The sequence below is a fragment of the Colias croceus genome, chromosome 15 (assembly GCF_905220415.1).
Source record: "Colias croceus chromosome 15, ilColCroc2.1".
Taxonomy (NCBI): domain Eukaryota; kingdom Metazoa; phylum Arthropoda; class Insecta; order Lepidoptera; family Pieridae; genus Colias; species Colias croceus.
This window is the reverse complement of record NC_059551.1, coordinates 7,798,039-7,815,119: the sequence shown is the minus strand read 5'-3', so window position 1 is coordinate 7,815,119 and position 17,081 is coordinate 7,798,039. Positions and strand designations below refer to the sequence as shown.

At 35.1% G+C, this 17,081-nt stretch overlaps 1 protein-coding gene across 1 annotated transcript; it reads left to right on the top strand.

Moving 5' to 3' along the window:
* Positions 1–459: 459 nt before the first annotated feature.
* LOC123698260 (ubiquitin conjugation factor E4 B) lies at positions 460–16,770 on the top strand. The gene is made up of 19 exons (XM_045644841.1): positions 460–675; positions 826–1,443; positions 1,821–1,962; positions 2,073–2,644; positions 2,844–3,092; positions 3,517–3,760; positions 6,338–6,511; positions 7,377–7,497; positions 8,127–8,258; positions 8,706–8,933; positions 9,420–9,762; positions 10,194–10,289; positions 10,752–10,870; positions 11,492–11,630; positions 12,274–12,387; positions 13,102–13,222; positions 14,760–14,866; positions 16,131–16,224; positions 16,337–16,770. Exons 1-19 carry the CDS (start codon positions 652–654, stop codon positions 16,390–16,392), a joined length of 3,693 nt encoding a protein of 1,230 aa, XP_045500797.1. The 5' UTR covers positions 460–651; the 3' UTR covers positions 16,393–16,770.
* Positions 16,771–17,081: the final 311 nt, after the last annotated feature.

Sequence of the window (17,081 nt, the reverse complement as noted above, 5' to 3'; positions counted from 1 at the left end):
TAATACCACGTGTTTCTTGCCGGTTCTTCTTTATAGAAACTGATTTTCTCAGCGGTGTGCTATTTATATTTGTGTATTTTGACGATTGTGCTTCTTCGATCTAAAAGAAATCTAGTTCAATGAATAAATGCGGTTGGTGTTGAGTTTTAGTTTAGAGCTACGCAAGAACTATTTGTCGTATTCGATACTATTTATTAATTTTAATTTATTTTCACATTAATTTTATAAGAATTTGTACATAATTTCTCAATTGACATAAACCTAATTAATTATCTATAGAAATTTAATGTATCTGTACTGAATTTGAAATTGGAAATTGTTATTCATCTTTCTTGCTCTCTCCTATGTGTTTGGTAATTATGTAGACAGAGACGAACGATCTATAATAATCGAAATCACAAAAGATTCGCAACATCGCAACTTCGTAGCGAGGATGACGCGTATATTTTCAATACTTTCTCGTCATCTATTCAACAACGACAAACGTCAAATCAAATGCTTATCGTCTCAGCTGAGCCACAAAGGTGACTGACTGTTTGACGTAGTGTTTCTTACTCAAAACCTTAAGTTTATACAGCATTTCAACAGTGAACAGTGAAAAATATTAATTTTAAGTACTGTGCCTTTGAATTTTAAACATAATTTGCAACTATGAGTGAATTAAGTCAAGAGGAGGTGAGTTTTGTATTTATTTTGCAAACGATCCTTGTTGAAGTGCGTATGGTCAATCTAATTTCGTAACAAAACAAAGCGTTGGTGTTGTGTTGTTATACTCGCGTATGTCGTCTTTACACGTGTTTCAAATTCACGTTTTGTTTTTTGCAGATACGGCGGAGACGGTTAGCGAGACTTGCAGCTCTGGGAGGGACTGGTTCTTCACCAGCTCCAACGAGCCCCCCAGTCACACCTAGTGCTTCTGTGCCAAATGAACTGCTTAGTCCACAACAACCGCTTAGATTATCACCAGGTCCCATTCCAAGGAGTTCCACAGAAAACACCACAGACACAAATACAGGACAGAATTATACAGACAATAAAAATGATGTGTCAGATCAGACGAAAATACCAGCAGATGGTTTAATAGTGACAGAAAAGACAGAGAATAATTTGTTAGACGAGATGCCAGATACGAAAATGACAGATCTGTCTCAAACTAGACAGTATAACAGTTTTGACTCGATGGGTGATGATGCTTTGTTAAGTTGTGGATCAGTAAGGGTTGGAGCTTTGCCCCAAACCACTGTAAGTGGATCAGAAGGAGCATCAACAAGAGAAGACAGCACATCAAGATCAGGATCTCCGACACCTTTTGTTGAACCGTCACCAGTCAAGCCAAGGAATAACAATGCTTCTCCGAGCTGCTCAAGACGCTCTCTTTCAATGGACGTAGATGATGTATCAGAACGAAATTCACAGTCAGAAAGTCAACAGGAGCCAATGGAGGTATTGTTTCTATAAATATATTATATAATGGAAGTATGATTAAATTATTCATACAAATTACAATTATTATTTCTTATCAGTAGTCTACCAAGGTAATGAAATATTAATAATTCAATAATGTCTATATTACTGTATAGATTAATAAACTCTATGAAAATGGTGTTGCATTTTTAAGGTTTCTTTATTAGAACAGATTTACAAAAATCTATGTCTAAATCTAGCTTTTATATCTTATTTAAAACCAAATTCTTATATAACATTTATACTTTTTAAATAACCTTTATACCTACAATGATTGTTTTTCAAGAATCTTTTTAATAGATAGAGAAAATTCAAACATTATAAACAGGAACTTAAATAGAATTTAACACAATCAGGTTGAAGAAAATGACTCATTACAATCACCGGCTCGTAAGATTCAGAGGTCACGGACGGTCAGTGCCACGGAACTGACAGAGGAACAGCTTAGAGGCATAGTCGCCAAGATATTACAAGTGTCTTGGTCAGAAGAAAGTTCAGGTGCTCATTATTATTTGTTACTGTAGATTTATATTGATGTGTGATAACTTTTGTATTCGGTAAACATTTATTTCATAAATCTATTTGTTCTTTAATTATTTTACTTGCAGGGGGTATTTTTGTACCTTCAGTAGCAGCAGCTTTACTTGACAACCCAAAGCTATCATTAGACGAATTAGCATCGGAAGCACTTATGGATGTGATAATGCAGATTGTTGATGGATCAGATCCACTTAACCAAAAGGCACTCATATCGCTCCTCATTCGACAATCTATGAAAGAACTGAATGAAGAATGTGTTGACGATCTTCTAGCTAAAGATCCAAATACACTAGAAACTGAGACAGAAGAAGGTGAATGTCCAGCACCGCTCCTGCCGCTACCCAAAGAAATAACGACACAAGCAATAGCTGTGAGCTATCTACTAAAATTCTACTACAATATTAACATATATGAGAGAGATTACCCAAAGAAAAGTTCAGAACCGCCTTTGAGTGATTTGCTTTTAAGCTTACGAACTTTAATCGTTGATCACTTAGTATTAGTGTTGAGGAGGAGATTCGAGTTAGAAAAATCTAGGAAATCACCACTACTGCCATATATTATGATAGGAAATACGCCCACAGGGCTCATTCCCGAATTATTACTTAATACATATCAAGACCAGGAGGCTCTAGAAGAGGTTTGTAATTAATATAATTTAACTTTATTGATTTTTTCTAATACTTACCATTTCTTCCAAATATATATAATTTTTTATTTATCGACTCTTTAATTTCTTATTTGACGAATAAACTGTTCTTATTAAACACCAAGATTTCATTTCAGACTTAAATTCAAACTTCTAAAAATATCTAATTACTTTGATTTTCATTCGACAGGTATTTGTGCCATTATTAATGGGTATCCGTGAAGAGATGCGTCGCCGCGTGTCCCCACTGGTCGGGCGCGGTGAGGGCGCAGCCCTACGCGCGTTGCGGTCTCTGTGCGAACTGAGGGCTGGGCCGAGGCATTCAGCAAGACCTATATGTGCACTAATCGCTAAGCTACCCAGCTTGTGTCCAGCGCCTGTTACTACAGCTCCAGGACGGGAAATAGCTAGAGTCAGCTTTCTGGGTCCGTTCTTTGCGGTGAGTGATTTTTATTTAAAGACTAGCGGTCCGCCCCGGCTTCGCCCGTGGTTCATATTCAAGTTTTCTCTACATAAGAACCATCCTCGTACTTCAAAGAATATAATAAAAAAAGAATAAAGAAATCGGTTCAGCTGTTCTAAAGTTATGCGCTTACCAACACATTTTGGGATTCATTTTTATATTATAGATAGGTGTGTTGTCTTTGTCTTTAGGAATGTGGTTGGTAATGGTGATAATGTTTTATTACATTCATGACTCATACATCAGTCATTCGAAAATTCTAATAACTGTAATAAAATATACTCATAGCTCTGAATTAATAATACATACTTACATTCGTAATTTGATCTGATCTTCGATTTATATCTTCACTATCTTCTATCGACAAACTCCTAGAAACTAACATAAACAAATTTTGCAGATGTCCCTATTCGCTGAAGAGAACCCCCTGTTCGCTGAGCGAATGTTCGCAACAGGAACGGACCAGAGTTTAGCATTCGCGTTACAAAGGGAAGTAGAAGCGAGTCGCAACACATTACATAGTATCTGCCACAATATACTTTTGTGTCCGGAGGCAAGGGGACCGTTCCTGCAGTACTTTGCTGCGTTGCTGCAGAGGAATGAACGCAGGGCTCAACTGCAAACTGATGAGAGGTCACTGGCTGGTGAGTTATTGATAAATGAAAAATTAATTTGAAATAATTTTAACATAAAAAAAAATTATTAGAAAATGTCTAGCATCGTATTTTGATGACTCACCCAAGATTGTTTTCTTATTTATATTGTCTTAATTTTTTAACTCTTTACTCAATTGAAAAATTTAGTGGTGCGAAGTAACAAAGGAACCTATATGAGTGCTGATAAAATATGAGCTAAAGCAAAAAAATTCAACGCGTATTTGTGAGAGAAATGTAACGCTGCTAAAATCATATTTAATGTATTAATATTTTTAATGAATATGTCGTTTTGTTGTTTACCTTAAAAAATATGATAGGTAATTAAAATTAAGATAAATTTACGTAACATGTAATGAATTTTTATCTAGAACAAAACCTAATTAGATAATCACAATCAATAAACAATAATATTTTGATGGCGTGTATTGTAGTCTTACTCAGTATGTGATATATTTAGACTGTTTACTTAAAGATATCTACGAATTACGATAAATGCGCGCTTCTGTTGTTTGTGTGTTTACATGAAGATACTTTTAACATTATATTTTAAGATATTTTTGCGGCTTATTTATCTATCTTCTATTAAAAGTTTCTTTTAAATGAAAATGTGCATTCTACTTATTTGCTTCAAATAATAGGATCATATTATGATCTTTTATAAAAAAAAATATATTGAAAACTCCACGATTTTTTTTCTACGAAATCACGGTCCAGTCTTTATAAATGTTGGTTAAATTAAAATAACCTAAGTAAATTAAATTATTGAAACAAACAAAATTATTATTCAATCCATATAGATTGCGTGATCGTGACTCGCGTAAGTACGTAAAATCTACGTTCTGGATCCTCGTAGTTACACGTATTATTTTTATTAATAAATAATTGTTTGTAATTTTATTTACATTTTGAGTTTATGTAACAAAATGAATCATTTGATTGAATGACATCAAATTATAAAAACCTACTAATTATGCAAACGTTAAATTGACCACTAACCTACATTCGACCAAGTGTTCCTAGTATATTTTATTGAATTGATCTAATACGATTAGCGCTGTTTATTCGACGATACTTTAACATTAACATTGACTACATCGGATTCGTTTAATGATCGGCGAAAATAGATATACTGCGTACGAATGTCGCTCACCTCGTCTGCTAGTCTGCGAAATGATCTATTGGCTCAACTCCAGGAGTATTTACCTTTATCACTCTGTTTAAGACATTTTTTCTTATTGATAGTGTTTACAAATAGATGCTAAATACGATTCAGCTGTTATTAAGATCGTACTTGTAAAGGGACTATGAAGTTTTTATAGAAGATTCTTATTACCTAACTGCCTAACAATTCTGGGGTTTTTTGTTTCTAAACGTAAACCTATGCGAGCAAAGAGTAAAGAAAAGAATTAAATACGCGTAAAATTATTACGCGAATATTTTTCTATTTGTTTCTATAAAATAATTTTCGTGTACTCACGTAATACGCGAAAGTTTTAAATGTATTATTTTTTCTTCGAACAATTAAAATTATCTTAGTCATTTATCTACTAAGAGTGCTGTTAGATTGCACAAAAAGTAAGAAGAAACGACATTGGTTTCAATTTTTTCTTGTTTGAAAATAAAAATATCAGGTGTTATGGCATAGGCTATACCCTATCTATCTTGTAAATTATAGAGAAAATTTTACGGGTATCGAGTAGCTAATATATTAATTCAATTGTAATTTAAAAAAATATTGTAATTGTAGCTGCTGGCTCTACAAGGAAGGTATCGGAGATTGAGACAATACAGCGATCGCTCGTCTCTCCACACCTAATGACAATGACCTTAATTAAACGGAACGAATACAGTATTTTTAGTACGATGTCGAAACGGAAAATGGAGGTTAATGTTTTGTGCATCGAATAATTTGCGCATACTAACTCTAAAGGTGGGTCAGTTGACTCAGTCCATATAAGTTTCTCGGAAAATGCTTTGTTCTCGTGTCGTTTAAGCGTTTTCCTGAAGAGCTTCCTTGTTTTGCTGTAAATAAATTTTATTGAGTCTTGGAAACATCGTATGCCTGATACCTAATTTATATTATATAATATATTGTCTAATAAAATATGACATTCGTTTTGTTGCTTTAGGGAAACATGGAAATTCATAAGATTTATAAAAATGAAAACTTGAAATATTATGTTTGTGTTTGTATTATAATTGAATAAAATTTCGGCATTATCGCTATAAAGCAAACTCAGCATTACAAACAAGTATAGGTATATGAAAAATAACAAAAAAACCATAAGATAGAACCCACCAACAATAATTAAAAAATGATAGCCATAAAGTTAACTGAAGAAGAATACATACATCATACTAGTTAGATAAATATAATATACTACTGTGTGAATCAAAATAGACCAATAATTTGATTTACCAAAATAGCATTTAAAATTTAAATACATAGGTAGGTACACATAATTTTGTTTGTGCGATAAGCATTTGTGTATTCAGCAAAATCAATTGTCTATTTTTTCTTTTTCATTCATGATCTTGATTTAGTATTAAAACATTTTTTTCCAGGTGACGGCTTCATGCTGAACGTATGCTCCGTACTACAGCTACTATCTGTTCGCATCAAACTCGACCGCGTATACCCGTTATACACGTTCCAGCCGGGCACGTGGTTGAACGTACGCGACGAGACGCGGCTGTACTTTACCGCGCAGGAGGCGCAGGACTGGCTCGATGCGCTCAGTGAGTATTGGATTATGGACCTTATGTGTAGGTGGCAAGGGTGATTATTGTTTGTGCATCTTTTGTGATTCAAAATCGAGCGCGTTGCTGAACTTCACTGCGCACGTGGCACAAGACTGGATGCTCTTTGTGAGTATTGGGTTATGGACCTTATGTGTAGGTGGTAAGGGTGACTGTTGTTTGTACATCTTTTGTGATTCAAAATCGAGTGCATCGCTGAACTTCACTTCGCAGGCGGCACAAAACTGGATGCTCTTTGTGAGTATTGGATTATGGACCTTATGTGTAGGTAGTAAGGGTGACTGTTGTTTGTACATCTTTTGTGATTCAAAATCGAGTGCATCGCTGAACTTCACTGCGCAGGCGGCACAAGACTGGATGCTCTTTGTGAGTATTGGGTTATGGACCTTATGTGTAGGTAAGAGTGAATGATATCTTATCTGATTTGAACTGGACACTTGGCCGAACGTGCACGATGAGACGCGGTTGTACTTCACCACGCAGGACTGGTTCGTTGCGCTCAGTGAGTATTAGAATTTAAACCTTATTTGTGGGTGGTAGGGGTGAATGTTGCTTGTGTAGACTGTTAGTAGATATTTTATGTGATTCGAATTGGAACGCGTGTACCCGATATACACGTTTCAATCGGGTACGATACGCTCAGTAAGTATTGAAGTTTGAACCTTGTGTGTTGGTGATAAGAGTGAATATTGATTTTTAATCAGTTGATACGTTTTTTTTATTCAAATTTCTCTGTTGTCACTCTTGGAATTATTTAAAACTCATTTGTTTATATTAGGAGAATTTGAAGAAAAAAAACTTAATAGGATTTGTAATATTAATAGGCTATTATGTTATATTATAGATAACGACCCGAATCACTCGTGGCCGGAAGCGAAGTTCCAAACAGTGTGTTGGTTCCTGACGCTTCACATGCACCACGTGGCGCTCATACCAGCATTGCACACGCATCAGAGACGGATTCGGTGAGTGTTCAATAATAATAATATGTATGAAATTTTTACTTTCTTTTAGTAGAAAGGCAGGTGCCATAGTTTCCAATAGTTCCCAAATACCGGCCCATTTAACATCCCACTCCATAGCCCAGTTTATTTTGTTTTCCATATCTCGAAATAGTCCTACATCGGCCGCGGACTGCCCAGAGCTGTATCTCTATAGTGCAGTCATGGGCAGGCTGCGGCTGGTGTCCCACAACACAGTAAAGTTCTCGAAAGGGCCTCTGCGTGTTGGATCCGTGTCCCCACGTAAGCCTTCCAAAGGACCGGGTACCTTCTTTATGATGGTACCCGAGTATTATGGAATGAGATACACATTATATGTATGAAATATAATAATTATGGTGGTTAGGTAACTTTTTCTTGATAACTTTTTATCTTATATGAAACCGCGAAGTTTATAAATAAATTGACCTATTTTCATTTATCAATATAGTAAGTCAAGCGTCAATAAATATGTATGTGCATTTTTTAAATGTATATTATGTATGTACCTACATTTAAAGTATTTTTTTTTAATTTGTTTAAGGTTGACTAACTACTAAAGCAATCATATCAAAGTATATAAATCTTTTAATCAACATTACTTTAATTTTCAGAGCATTCCGCGATCTCCAAAAGGTGATAGAAGAGCTGGTGGCCGCAGAGCCGCAGTGGCGAAATAGTTTCACGGCGTTACGTAATACAGAACTGCTAAGACGATGGCGGCGGCAGATCAAACGGCTACACAGGTAAAAAATATAGTCATGTCTCTTGGGTCGTGATATTTTATATCATTTAATTGAACAAAGCGGTCCTTTCATATTTTATTAATATTGTGAAAGGTAAAGAAGAAGAAAGATATATTTTATCTCAGACGATTTGTTGCTTTATTGAAAAATAACAATATTATAAGAAAAAAAATGTGTGCGTGTATTAGTGTACACACGTAAGAAGTGAAACTTCTTTATGACCTTATTTTTCAAAATATAATTTACTATATGCAACTTTACAGAAATACGTCGAATCACGCGTGGTAGGGATAAGAATAAGATGGGGCGTAACGGAAAAATATCACGCGTAACGAAAAAATGTTACACTAAATTTTTTTCCAACCCCGATATAGAAATTTCACTTCAATAATATTTATTATCTGAATTCTGCGCTGTTTTTTATATAATATAATGTTATGTGTTCAGATCGAAACAATGCGCGGAAACAGCGCTCCTCGACCCGGAGCTAATGCGTCGCGGCGTGCAGTTCTACTCGTCCGTGTGCGCGCTGCTCGTCCGGCAGCTCGAAGCGGCGGCGGGCACGTGCGACGCGGCCGGCGGCGCGGGCCCGACTGGCGGCGCGGCGCACGCCTTCCGCGCTACACCCGAGTGGTACGTCGAGGACATCGCCGAGTTCATGCTGTTCGCTGTGCAGTGAGTATTTGAATTTGGAATTTTTGGAATTCGAATTTTGAACTGTTTTGATAGAGAGGCTGGTTGCCGGTGCACGCGAAGTTACCCTCAAATCAAGCAAGAGGTTACCCTCAAGTATAGTTTTGACGACGATATGACTAGAACAGTTTTGACGCACATGTTTGCGCGCGTATCTGAGCTGCATCTGTGTAGTGTCTGTGTGATGATGATGATCACACATGAGTGAAGAATGTCGGAAGTATAATGAATATGATATTTGTATTTAAAAAAAAGTCAATGTCACATTCCTTCTTCACATTCAAAATATAGTGGAATTAATTGTTTTCAATTATATTTTTATTGTCACTTGAATATATTATGCATGTTAAATCGTAACGAATGTCTATGTGTGTGAATTATGCCTCTTAAAGAATGACACACCATTTTACTATAAGAAGTTGTATGTTGCAAAAAGGTAAAATTCCAAATAATATCCTCATCTTCCAGATACGTCCCACAAATAGTCGCCTACTACATCGAAGACCCAATAATAACGTGGCTCCTCAGCGCCATCTGCAACTCGCATCTCATCAAGAACCCATACTTGGTGGCTAAAATCGTTGAAGTCTTATTCGTAATCAATCTTTCGCTACCAATGAAACTGAAGAATGTTTATGAGAAATTCATGGACCATCCCATGTCACAAACGGCGCTACCAAGTGCTCTGATGAAGTTTTATACGGATATAGAGACGACGGGACAGAGTACGGAGTTCTATGACAAGTTCACGATACGGTTCCATATTAGTATCATACTTAAGGGCATGTGGGAACGGCCGATTCATAAACAGGCGAGTTTTGCTAAATACATTTTATCTATACTAATATAATAAAGTTTGTTTGTTTGAAGAGTTTGTTTGTTTGAACGCGCTAATCTCGGGATCTACTGGTCTGGTGTTAGATAGCCCATTTATCGAGGAAGGTTATAGGAAGGTTATATATATCATCACGCTACGACCAACAAGAGTGGAGCCACGAGGTGAAACCGCGCGGAGCAGCTAGTAATAAATAATTTCCCTATGTTCCAATAAATTGGTGTAGCAAGATCATTCAATGATCGTCAAGTCAATTTAAATACGGCAAAAATCTTTGTTGTAATAGTGTATTTTTTCTTACTTTCTAGTTACAGTCTGTTTAAACAAACATGTCATAAAGAAACAGGGTCCCATTGAAAGTTAGGCTATTTTAATCAACTTATTCTAACAAATGTTTATATTTGTAGGCTATCGTGAAGGAATCTCGGTCGGGTCGTCAGTTCGTCAAATTTATCAACATGCTTATGAATGATACAACCTTCCTATTGGATGAATGTCTAACGGTATGTGCACTTTTTATATAATTAGTAATTACACTGAGGTATACAGGGTATCCCACTATTGGTATACTAAGCGCGAAGGAGGATTTTTGAGTATACCTACAGTGTATATCTTTGCTCCTCACCGAAATTAACCAATATTGGTGATGTGTTTATTATGAAATGATATAAGTTAAATGGTGTAAATATAATTTTTTGTTTCTTTAAATACCTATAACTATTAAAAATGCTGAAGTTCAAGAAGATAACTATATATAACATACAATGTTGCATTTTCATCATTTTCATTGGCCTGACGCGTTGTCAATTGAGATGCTGTTATTGTGCGTGCCGTCATTAACAAATGCTTCATCATTGTCTCTTCGTCTATTTTTGACACATATTTTGTAAAATTCGAATATAACCATAATTCGTGTTTTCAATATGTAAAAATATTCTAAAATATTTGAATATTTATAATCACAGTACCTGAAACGCATCCACGAGGCGCAAGAAGCGGGTGCAGGCGGAGCGGCGGGCGAAGCCCGGGGCAGAGCGCTAGCGCAGGACGAGAGACAGTGCCGCTCCTATCTTACACTCGCTAGGTAAGTACAATGGGCACAATCTTAATATATATATATATCTCGTGTCACAATGTTTGTCCTCAATGGACTCCTAAACCACTTAACCGATTATAATAAAATTCGCACACCATGTGCAGTTCGATCCAACTTGAGAGATAGTTTAAATCTCAAATCGTTTTAGAGAAAGCGGGCGAAGCCGCGGGTGGTAAGCTAGTAATATAATAGTATCCGATCCTGTTGGTAGGACTGATGTTATCCGCGAGTCAAACGTCAAAAATTCCAACTTCAGCCCGGTCATTAAGGTTTGGGAGTTGCTGTTTAAGCTATGGGTCGTATTTAGTATTTTGTTGTGTTTGATTTTATATGAGGCAACTTTTTATTTTTTTTGCCAAGCAAGCCAAGCCACATGATATAGCTCATGTTTATTTGAAATAACTTTTTAATGATGTTATTAAATACATTTTTATAAGAGATACACAAATCGAACAGTTCAATTCGTGTTATAAGACAGAAATATTATTGCAAAAAATTTACATGAAAGCTACGCTTTATTAAATTTCATTTTAATTGAGCAGAGCCGGGTCGAACAGCCAGTTTCTAATACAACATGTGTCTCTTATATTTCAATTTATATAAATACAGGGAAACAGTAGACATGCTGGAATATTTAACCGTGGAAATTAAGGAGCCATTCCTGCGAGCGGAGCTTGTGGACCGACTCGCTTCTATGCTGAACTTCAACCTGCAACAACTCTGCGGACCTAAGTGCAATAATCTCAAGGTATAGTGGTATATAGAAATAAAATTATTGTTGTAGAATGAAGAATGAAGTAAAGTCGCATAAATCCCATGTTTCGTGGGTCTCATAACACATGTCTTCATTGACATAAACAAAACAAACCTCTATATCCACTACGATAAAGTCGAATATGTCATATTCTGTGTATCTCATAACAAGTGCCTACATTCACACAAACATTAACAAACTCTATCCCCCTATATTAAAGCCGCATATCCCATATTTCATGTTTCTTAATACACTACATTAACATATAATCAAATATAATCTCTATACCCACTACAATAAAGTCGCATATCTCATAACAGAATATGTCTACAATCGCTCAAACAAATATAACCTCTATCTCCCTATGTTAAAGTCGCATATCCCATATTTCATATTTCTTAATACCCTACATTAACATATTATATGTCAATTAATATGATATAACAAATATAATCTCTATACCCACTACAATAAAGTCGCATTTCTCATAACACAATATGTCTACAATCGCTCAAACAAAACCCACCTCTATCCCCCATACAATAAAGTCGCATTTCTCATAATACAATATGTCTACAATCGCTCAAACAAAACCCACCTCTATCGCCCCTACACTAAAGGCGTTATCCCCGTGCAGGTGCGCCGGCCCGAGAAGTACGGCTGGGAGCCGCGGCGGCTGCTCAGCCAGCTGGTGGACATCTACCTGCACCTCGACTCGCCGCAGTTCCACGCGGCGCTCGCTGCTGACGAGGTATTATGTTTTTTTTTAATTATTATAATAATACTAGTGGTCCGCCCCGGCTTCGCCCGTGGTACATAATATTTCGCAATAAAAGGTAGCCTATGTCCTTTCTCGGGTATCAAAATATCTCCATACCAAATTTCATGCAAATTGGTTCAGTAGTTTAGGCGTGATTGAGTAACAGACAGACAGACAGACAGAGTTACTTTCGCATTTATAATATTAGTATGGATTTGGGGGTATTTTATTATTGGAAGTACTTTTTATGCAACAATAATACAAGTAAAATAATTGGAAGTGTTTTTTTATGCATGTTCGTTGCTAACAGTGACGAAGGTTTATAATTAATTTAATTTTTAACACGCTTTTATTAACTTAACCTGTATGTTTGCATGTAACCGTCTCGATTTAGAACCCCCTTTAAACGGATACATCTAATTCAAACTGAACACTTATCAAGTATCGGTGAAGATACAATGTTTTGATGAGTTTATCTTATTAAAGCGTGTTTTTATACAACGGTTATTGACCATTTCCGGCGTACACGTTATCGATGTTCATAACATTACAAATCTTTTGCGATAGCGATCTTTTAATCGTGTATTCTCTCATCTCCTTAGACGCCCGTTGCATCCCAAGATTGATTGACCAAATTATTTTATTTAGAAAAAGATTTAATTTTATAATTAAGATAGTTATTCCAACCTTATTGTATCCCAACAGCGCTCATTCCGCAAGGAGCTGTTCGAGGAAGCGGCCGTGCGTCTCGCGAAGTCTTGCATCAAGACTTCCACTGAGATCGAGAGGTTCAAGACGCTAGCTGATAACGCTTATCAGATCGCTAGTGAGTTTGAATTATATAAATTACTGGTTAAAGAGAGTAAATTTTTAATCTATGAAATTCAAAAATTATTTTTTACTATAATATAATGATAAAATCTCTATTTTAGAATTTAAGGTCTCATTTGAAAATACGGACTTCCGTTTGAAATTGTATTATTATATTTTTGAAGTGAAACTTCTTTATCGGGGTTGGAAAAAAATTTAGTGTAACATTTTTTCGTTACGCGTGACATTTTTCCGTTACGCGCCATCTTTTTCTTGTCCCTACCACGCGTGATTCGACGTATTTCTGTAAAGTTGCATATAGAAATTATTTTTTGAAAAGTAAGGTCATAAAGAAGTTTCACTTTTTACGTGTGTACACTAGTACACGCACACATTTATTTTTATCTGTTAATTGAAATTGTATTTATTTTTATTGTAAATACAAGTACATAATTATTGTAAGGTAAATGTTAAAATATGTATATAATCACGATTCGAAAGTGCTTCTAAAAGAAGTCCAATTAAATAAATAAATGTTTGAGTTTGAGTTTATGAACATTTTCATCTGATTCACTCTATTTTAGAATTTAAGGTCTCATTTGAAAATACGGACTTCCGTTTGAAATTGTATTATTATATTTTTGAAGTGAAACTTCTTTATCGGGGTTGGAAAAAAATTTAGTGTAACATTTTTTCGTTACGCGTGACATTTTTCCGTTACGCGCCATCTTTTTTTGTCCCTACCACGCGTGATTCGACGTATTTCTGTAAAGTTGCATATAGAAATTATTTTTTGAAAAGTAAGGTCATAAAGAAGTTTCACTTTTTACGTGTGTACACTAGTACACGCACACATTTATTTTTATCTGTTAATTGAAATTGTATTTATTTTTATTGTAAATACAAGTACATAATTATTGTAAGGTAAATGTTAAAATATGTATATAATCACGATTCGAAAGTGCTTCTAAAAGAAGTCCAATTAAATAAATAAATGTTTGAGTTTGAGTTTATGAACATTTTCATAAAATCATATTCACGTACCACACAAACAAACAATAATTATTTTACAGTTTTAATTAGATTATGTTACGACAGATAATACGCAGATTTCAACTATAAAATTGAATCTTAATAGATGGAGCGCGGTGTGTCCCTCACATAAAACTGAAAGAATAGAATAAATTCTATCGCTGTGGCGGGTCACAGTGGCCGAGTTGGTCAGGCATCCGCCCCGGAATGACGCGAAAGGATGTGGGTTCGAATCTCGCCTCGTGATCGAATTTTTTCTATTCTTTATAAATTTATATAAAACTAGCGGTCCGCCCCGGCTTCGCCCGTGGTACATGTTTACGTTTTCTCTACATAAGATCCATCCTCGTACTTCAAGGAATATAATAAAAAAAGAATTATCGAAATCGGTTCAGCCGTTCTCGAGTTATGCGCTTACCAACACATTTTGCGATTCATTTTTATATATAAAGAAGATTATACTTCATGAAAACCTTCTTGCTAAAAAAAGGGGATAAACATATAAAATGTGTGCATTCCAGTATCGAACCAGCAGCAGAGCGACGAGTTCGCGGACGCGCCGGAGGAGTTCCGCGACCCGCTCATGGACACGCTCATGACCGACCCCGTGCTGCTGCCCTCCGGCAAGGTGAGTACCGTGCATATGTCGTTACCATTTCATACAATGATCAATCATTTCATGAAATTTATTTATTTATTTAATTAGCAAATCTATATATATAAAAGTCAAAGGTGACTGATATAGTGATCTATCACCGCACAGCCCAAACCACTGGACGTATCGGGCTCAAATTTGGCATGCAGGTAGATGTCATAACGTAGGCGTCCCCTAAGAAAGGATTTTAGAAAATTCTTCCCCTAAAGGGGTAAAATAGGGGATGAAAACTTATACCATGAAAATTTATCTTTTCCACGCAAGCGAAGCTGCGGGCAACAGCTCATGTAATGATCAATCATTTCATGAAATGAGCAAATCTATACTCGGATTTTTAATAAGACAAAGTAAACTGACGTCAACTGTGTTGTCAGTTTTTGATGAAATAAAAATAGCGTTGTAACAAAGTGAATGATTGAAAATCGGGAATGAATGAAATTGAATCGATCGTCTAGTGAATATATTTAGTGTGTAACAATATAACACCAAACAAACACAACAATGACAACAAACACAACGTAATTTGTTACAATTAAAGAAAAAATTAAGAAAACAGTAACGTAAATATCGTAAAAATAAAAATAAAAAATGATTATAATTACATTCCACTAATAATTTATATCTTATATAGCTTTATATATTAAAATTTGAAATAATGTTATTTTATAGTTTGAGATGATGAACTATTCACACTCATTGTTCATTCATCTGATTGAATGAGAACTGAATTCCTCACTATTACTTTAAAAATGGCAACATTATTTTACAAAGTGACATTAGCTGCTGTCAGTTTACTTTGTCTAATTAAAAATCCGAGTAAGTATACGATATGCGCGGCTTTATCCGCTGGGCAAAAACTAGTTACGATACTACCTCTATAGCTTTTGTGTTGTTCTGATACATAAGCTATAGCCAAAGTCGAGTCAAGTCAAGCCAAAGGAGAACATACATCAAAACGATGAACGTTCTTCTTTGGCTTGACTTGCAGCTTTTCGCGTTTAGAATATGAGTAGAATTTTAATTACTCACATCTTCAATTTAAACGTATTTCTTCAGTTATACATATTTTTATAGATTTTTTTTTTATTTAAATATGGCTATGCTATATTAAAATGTGTTTGTTGGTAATTGTCATTATGCATAAATTACCTTTAAATAAACAAAAGTTTGAAATCCTTGGAGACAACAAAGAAGACAATATATAACTTAGGATTTAAGAATATATTGTTATTTCCAGGTAATGGACAGGTCGGTGATCCTGCGTCATTTGTTAAACAGCGCCACGGATCCTTTCAACCGACAGCCGCTTAGCGAAGACCAATTACGTCCAGGTATTTATTTATTTTTTAATACATGACGTTTTCTATTAAAATGCATTTTTTTTTCATTCGGTCTATAAAAATATTACTAGGACAATTGTTAATGTATCCCATTCTTTTACAGCTTCAGAACTCAAAGAGAGGATAATTCAATGGCAACGCGAGAAGAAACTTTCATAAGCGTTGTTTTTCAACCAAGTCTGATGTATATAATGTGACTCGTGTAAACGCTGTAGTCTATGTGAGATTATGAGAGCGAATGGCAGTGGTATAGTGCGCATTCCGCGAGACATTGTAGATAATCAACCATAGACAATAAATTGTAGAAAAAAATATATTCACTATTTAAATTTATGGCAGTAAATGACGGTTGGACTTCACAAAAGTGACACAGAGCTGTCAATGTCATTCGATGAAATTGGTTGTCTATGGTTTTCATTTGTTGAGATATGATGCAAAATCGCATTGATATGATCTGTTTAGATAAATTGATACCAATTTTAAATATTATGTGATAAAATATCGTCATGGATAATAAATAACCTTATAATCTTTTAACTTGTTGTTCATAATAAAAACCATTTATTCCGTGGTAAACGTATATTCGCTACTGAAGCCATCTCTTCGTCTCCTCTGGATCTAATCATAAATAATGTTGTGCATTTCAATCACTTTAACTGAAATTATTTTCTGCCTTGTATCTTGTTACTACACTACTTGCCTTACTATCAAACTCTTCTTTTTACTTTATATTCTGGGTATCTTTTTAAACACACAAATCTCCTCTCTTTCAACATCTCATATGAATTTTAAAATTTAATCATTTTATATTTAAAATTAAATCTACCACCCTCAATGAAACAATCATA

Bases quoted from the DNA above. Each gene is read 5' to 3' on its own strand.
- LOC123698260 (XM_045644841.1), top strand. From the start codon at position 652: ATGAGTGAATTAAGTCAAGAGGAG. The intron at 8,934-9,419 runs GTGAGTATTTGA...CTCATCTTCCAG, and splicing joins TTCATGCTGTTCGCTGTGCA to ATACGTCCCACAAATAGTCG. The intron at 16,225-16,336 runs GTATTTATTTAT...ATTCTTTTACAG, and splicing joins CGAAGACCAATTACGTCCAG to CTTCAGAACTCAAAGAGAGG.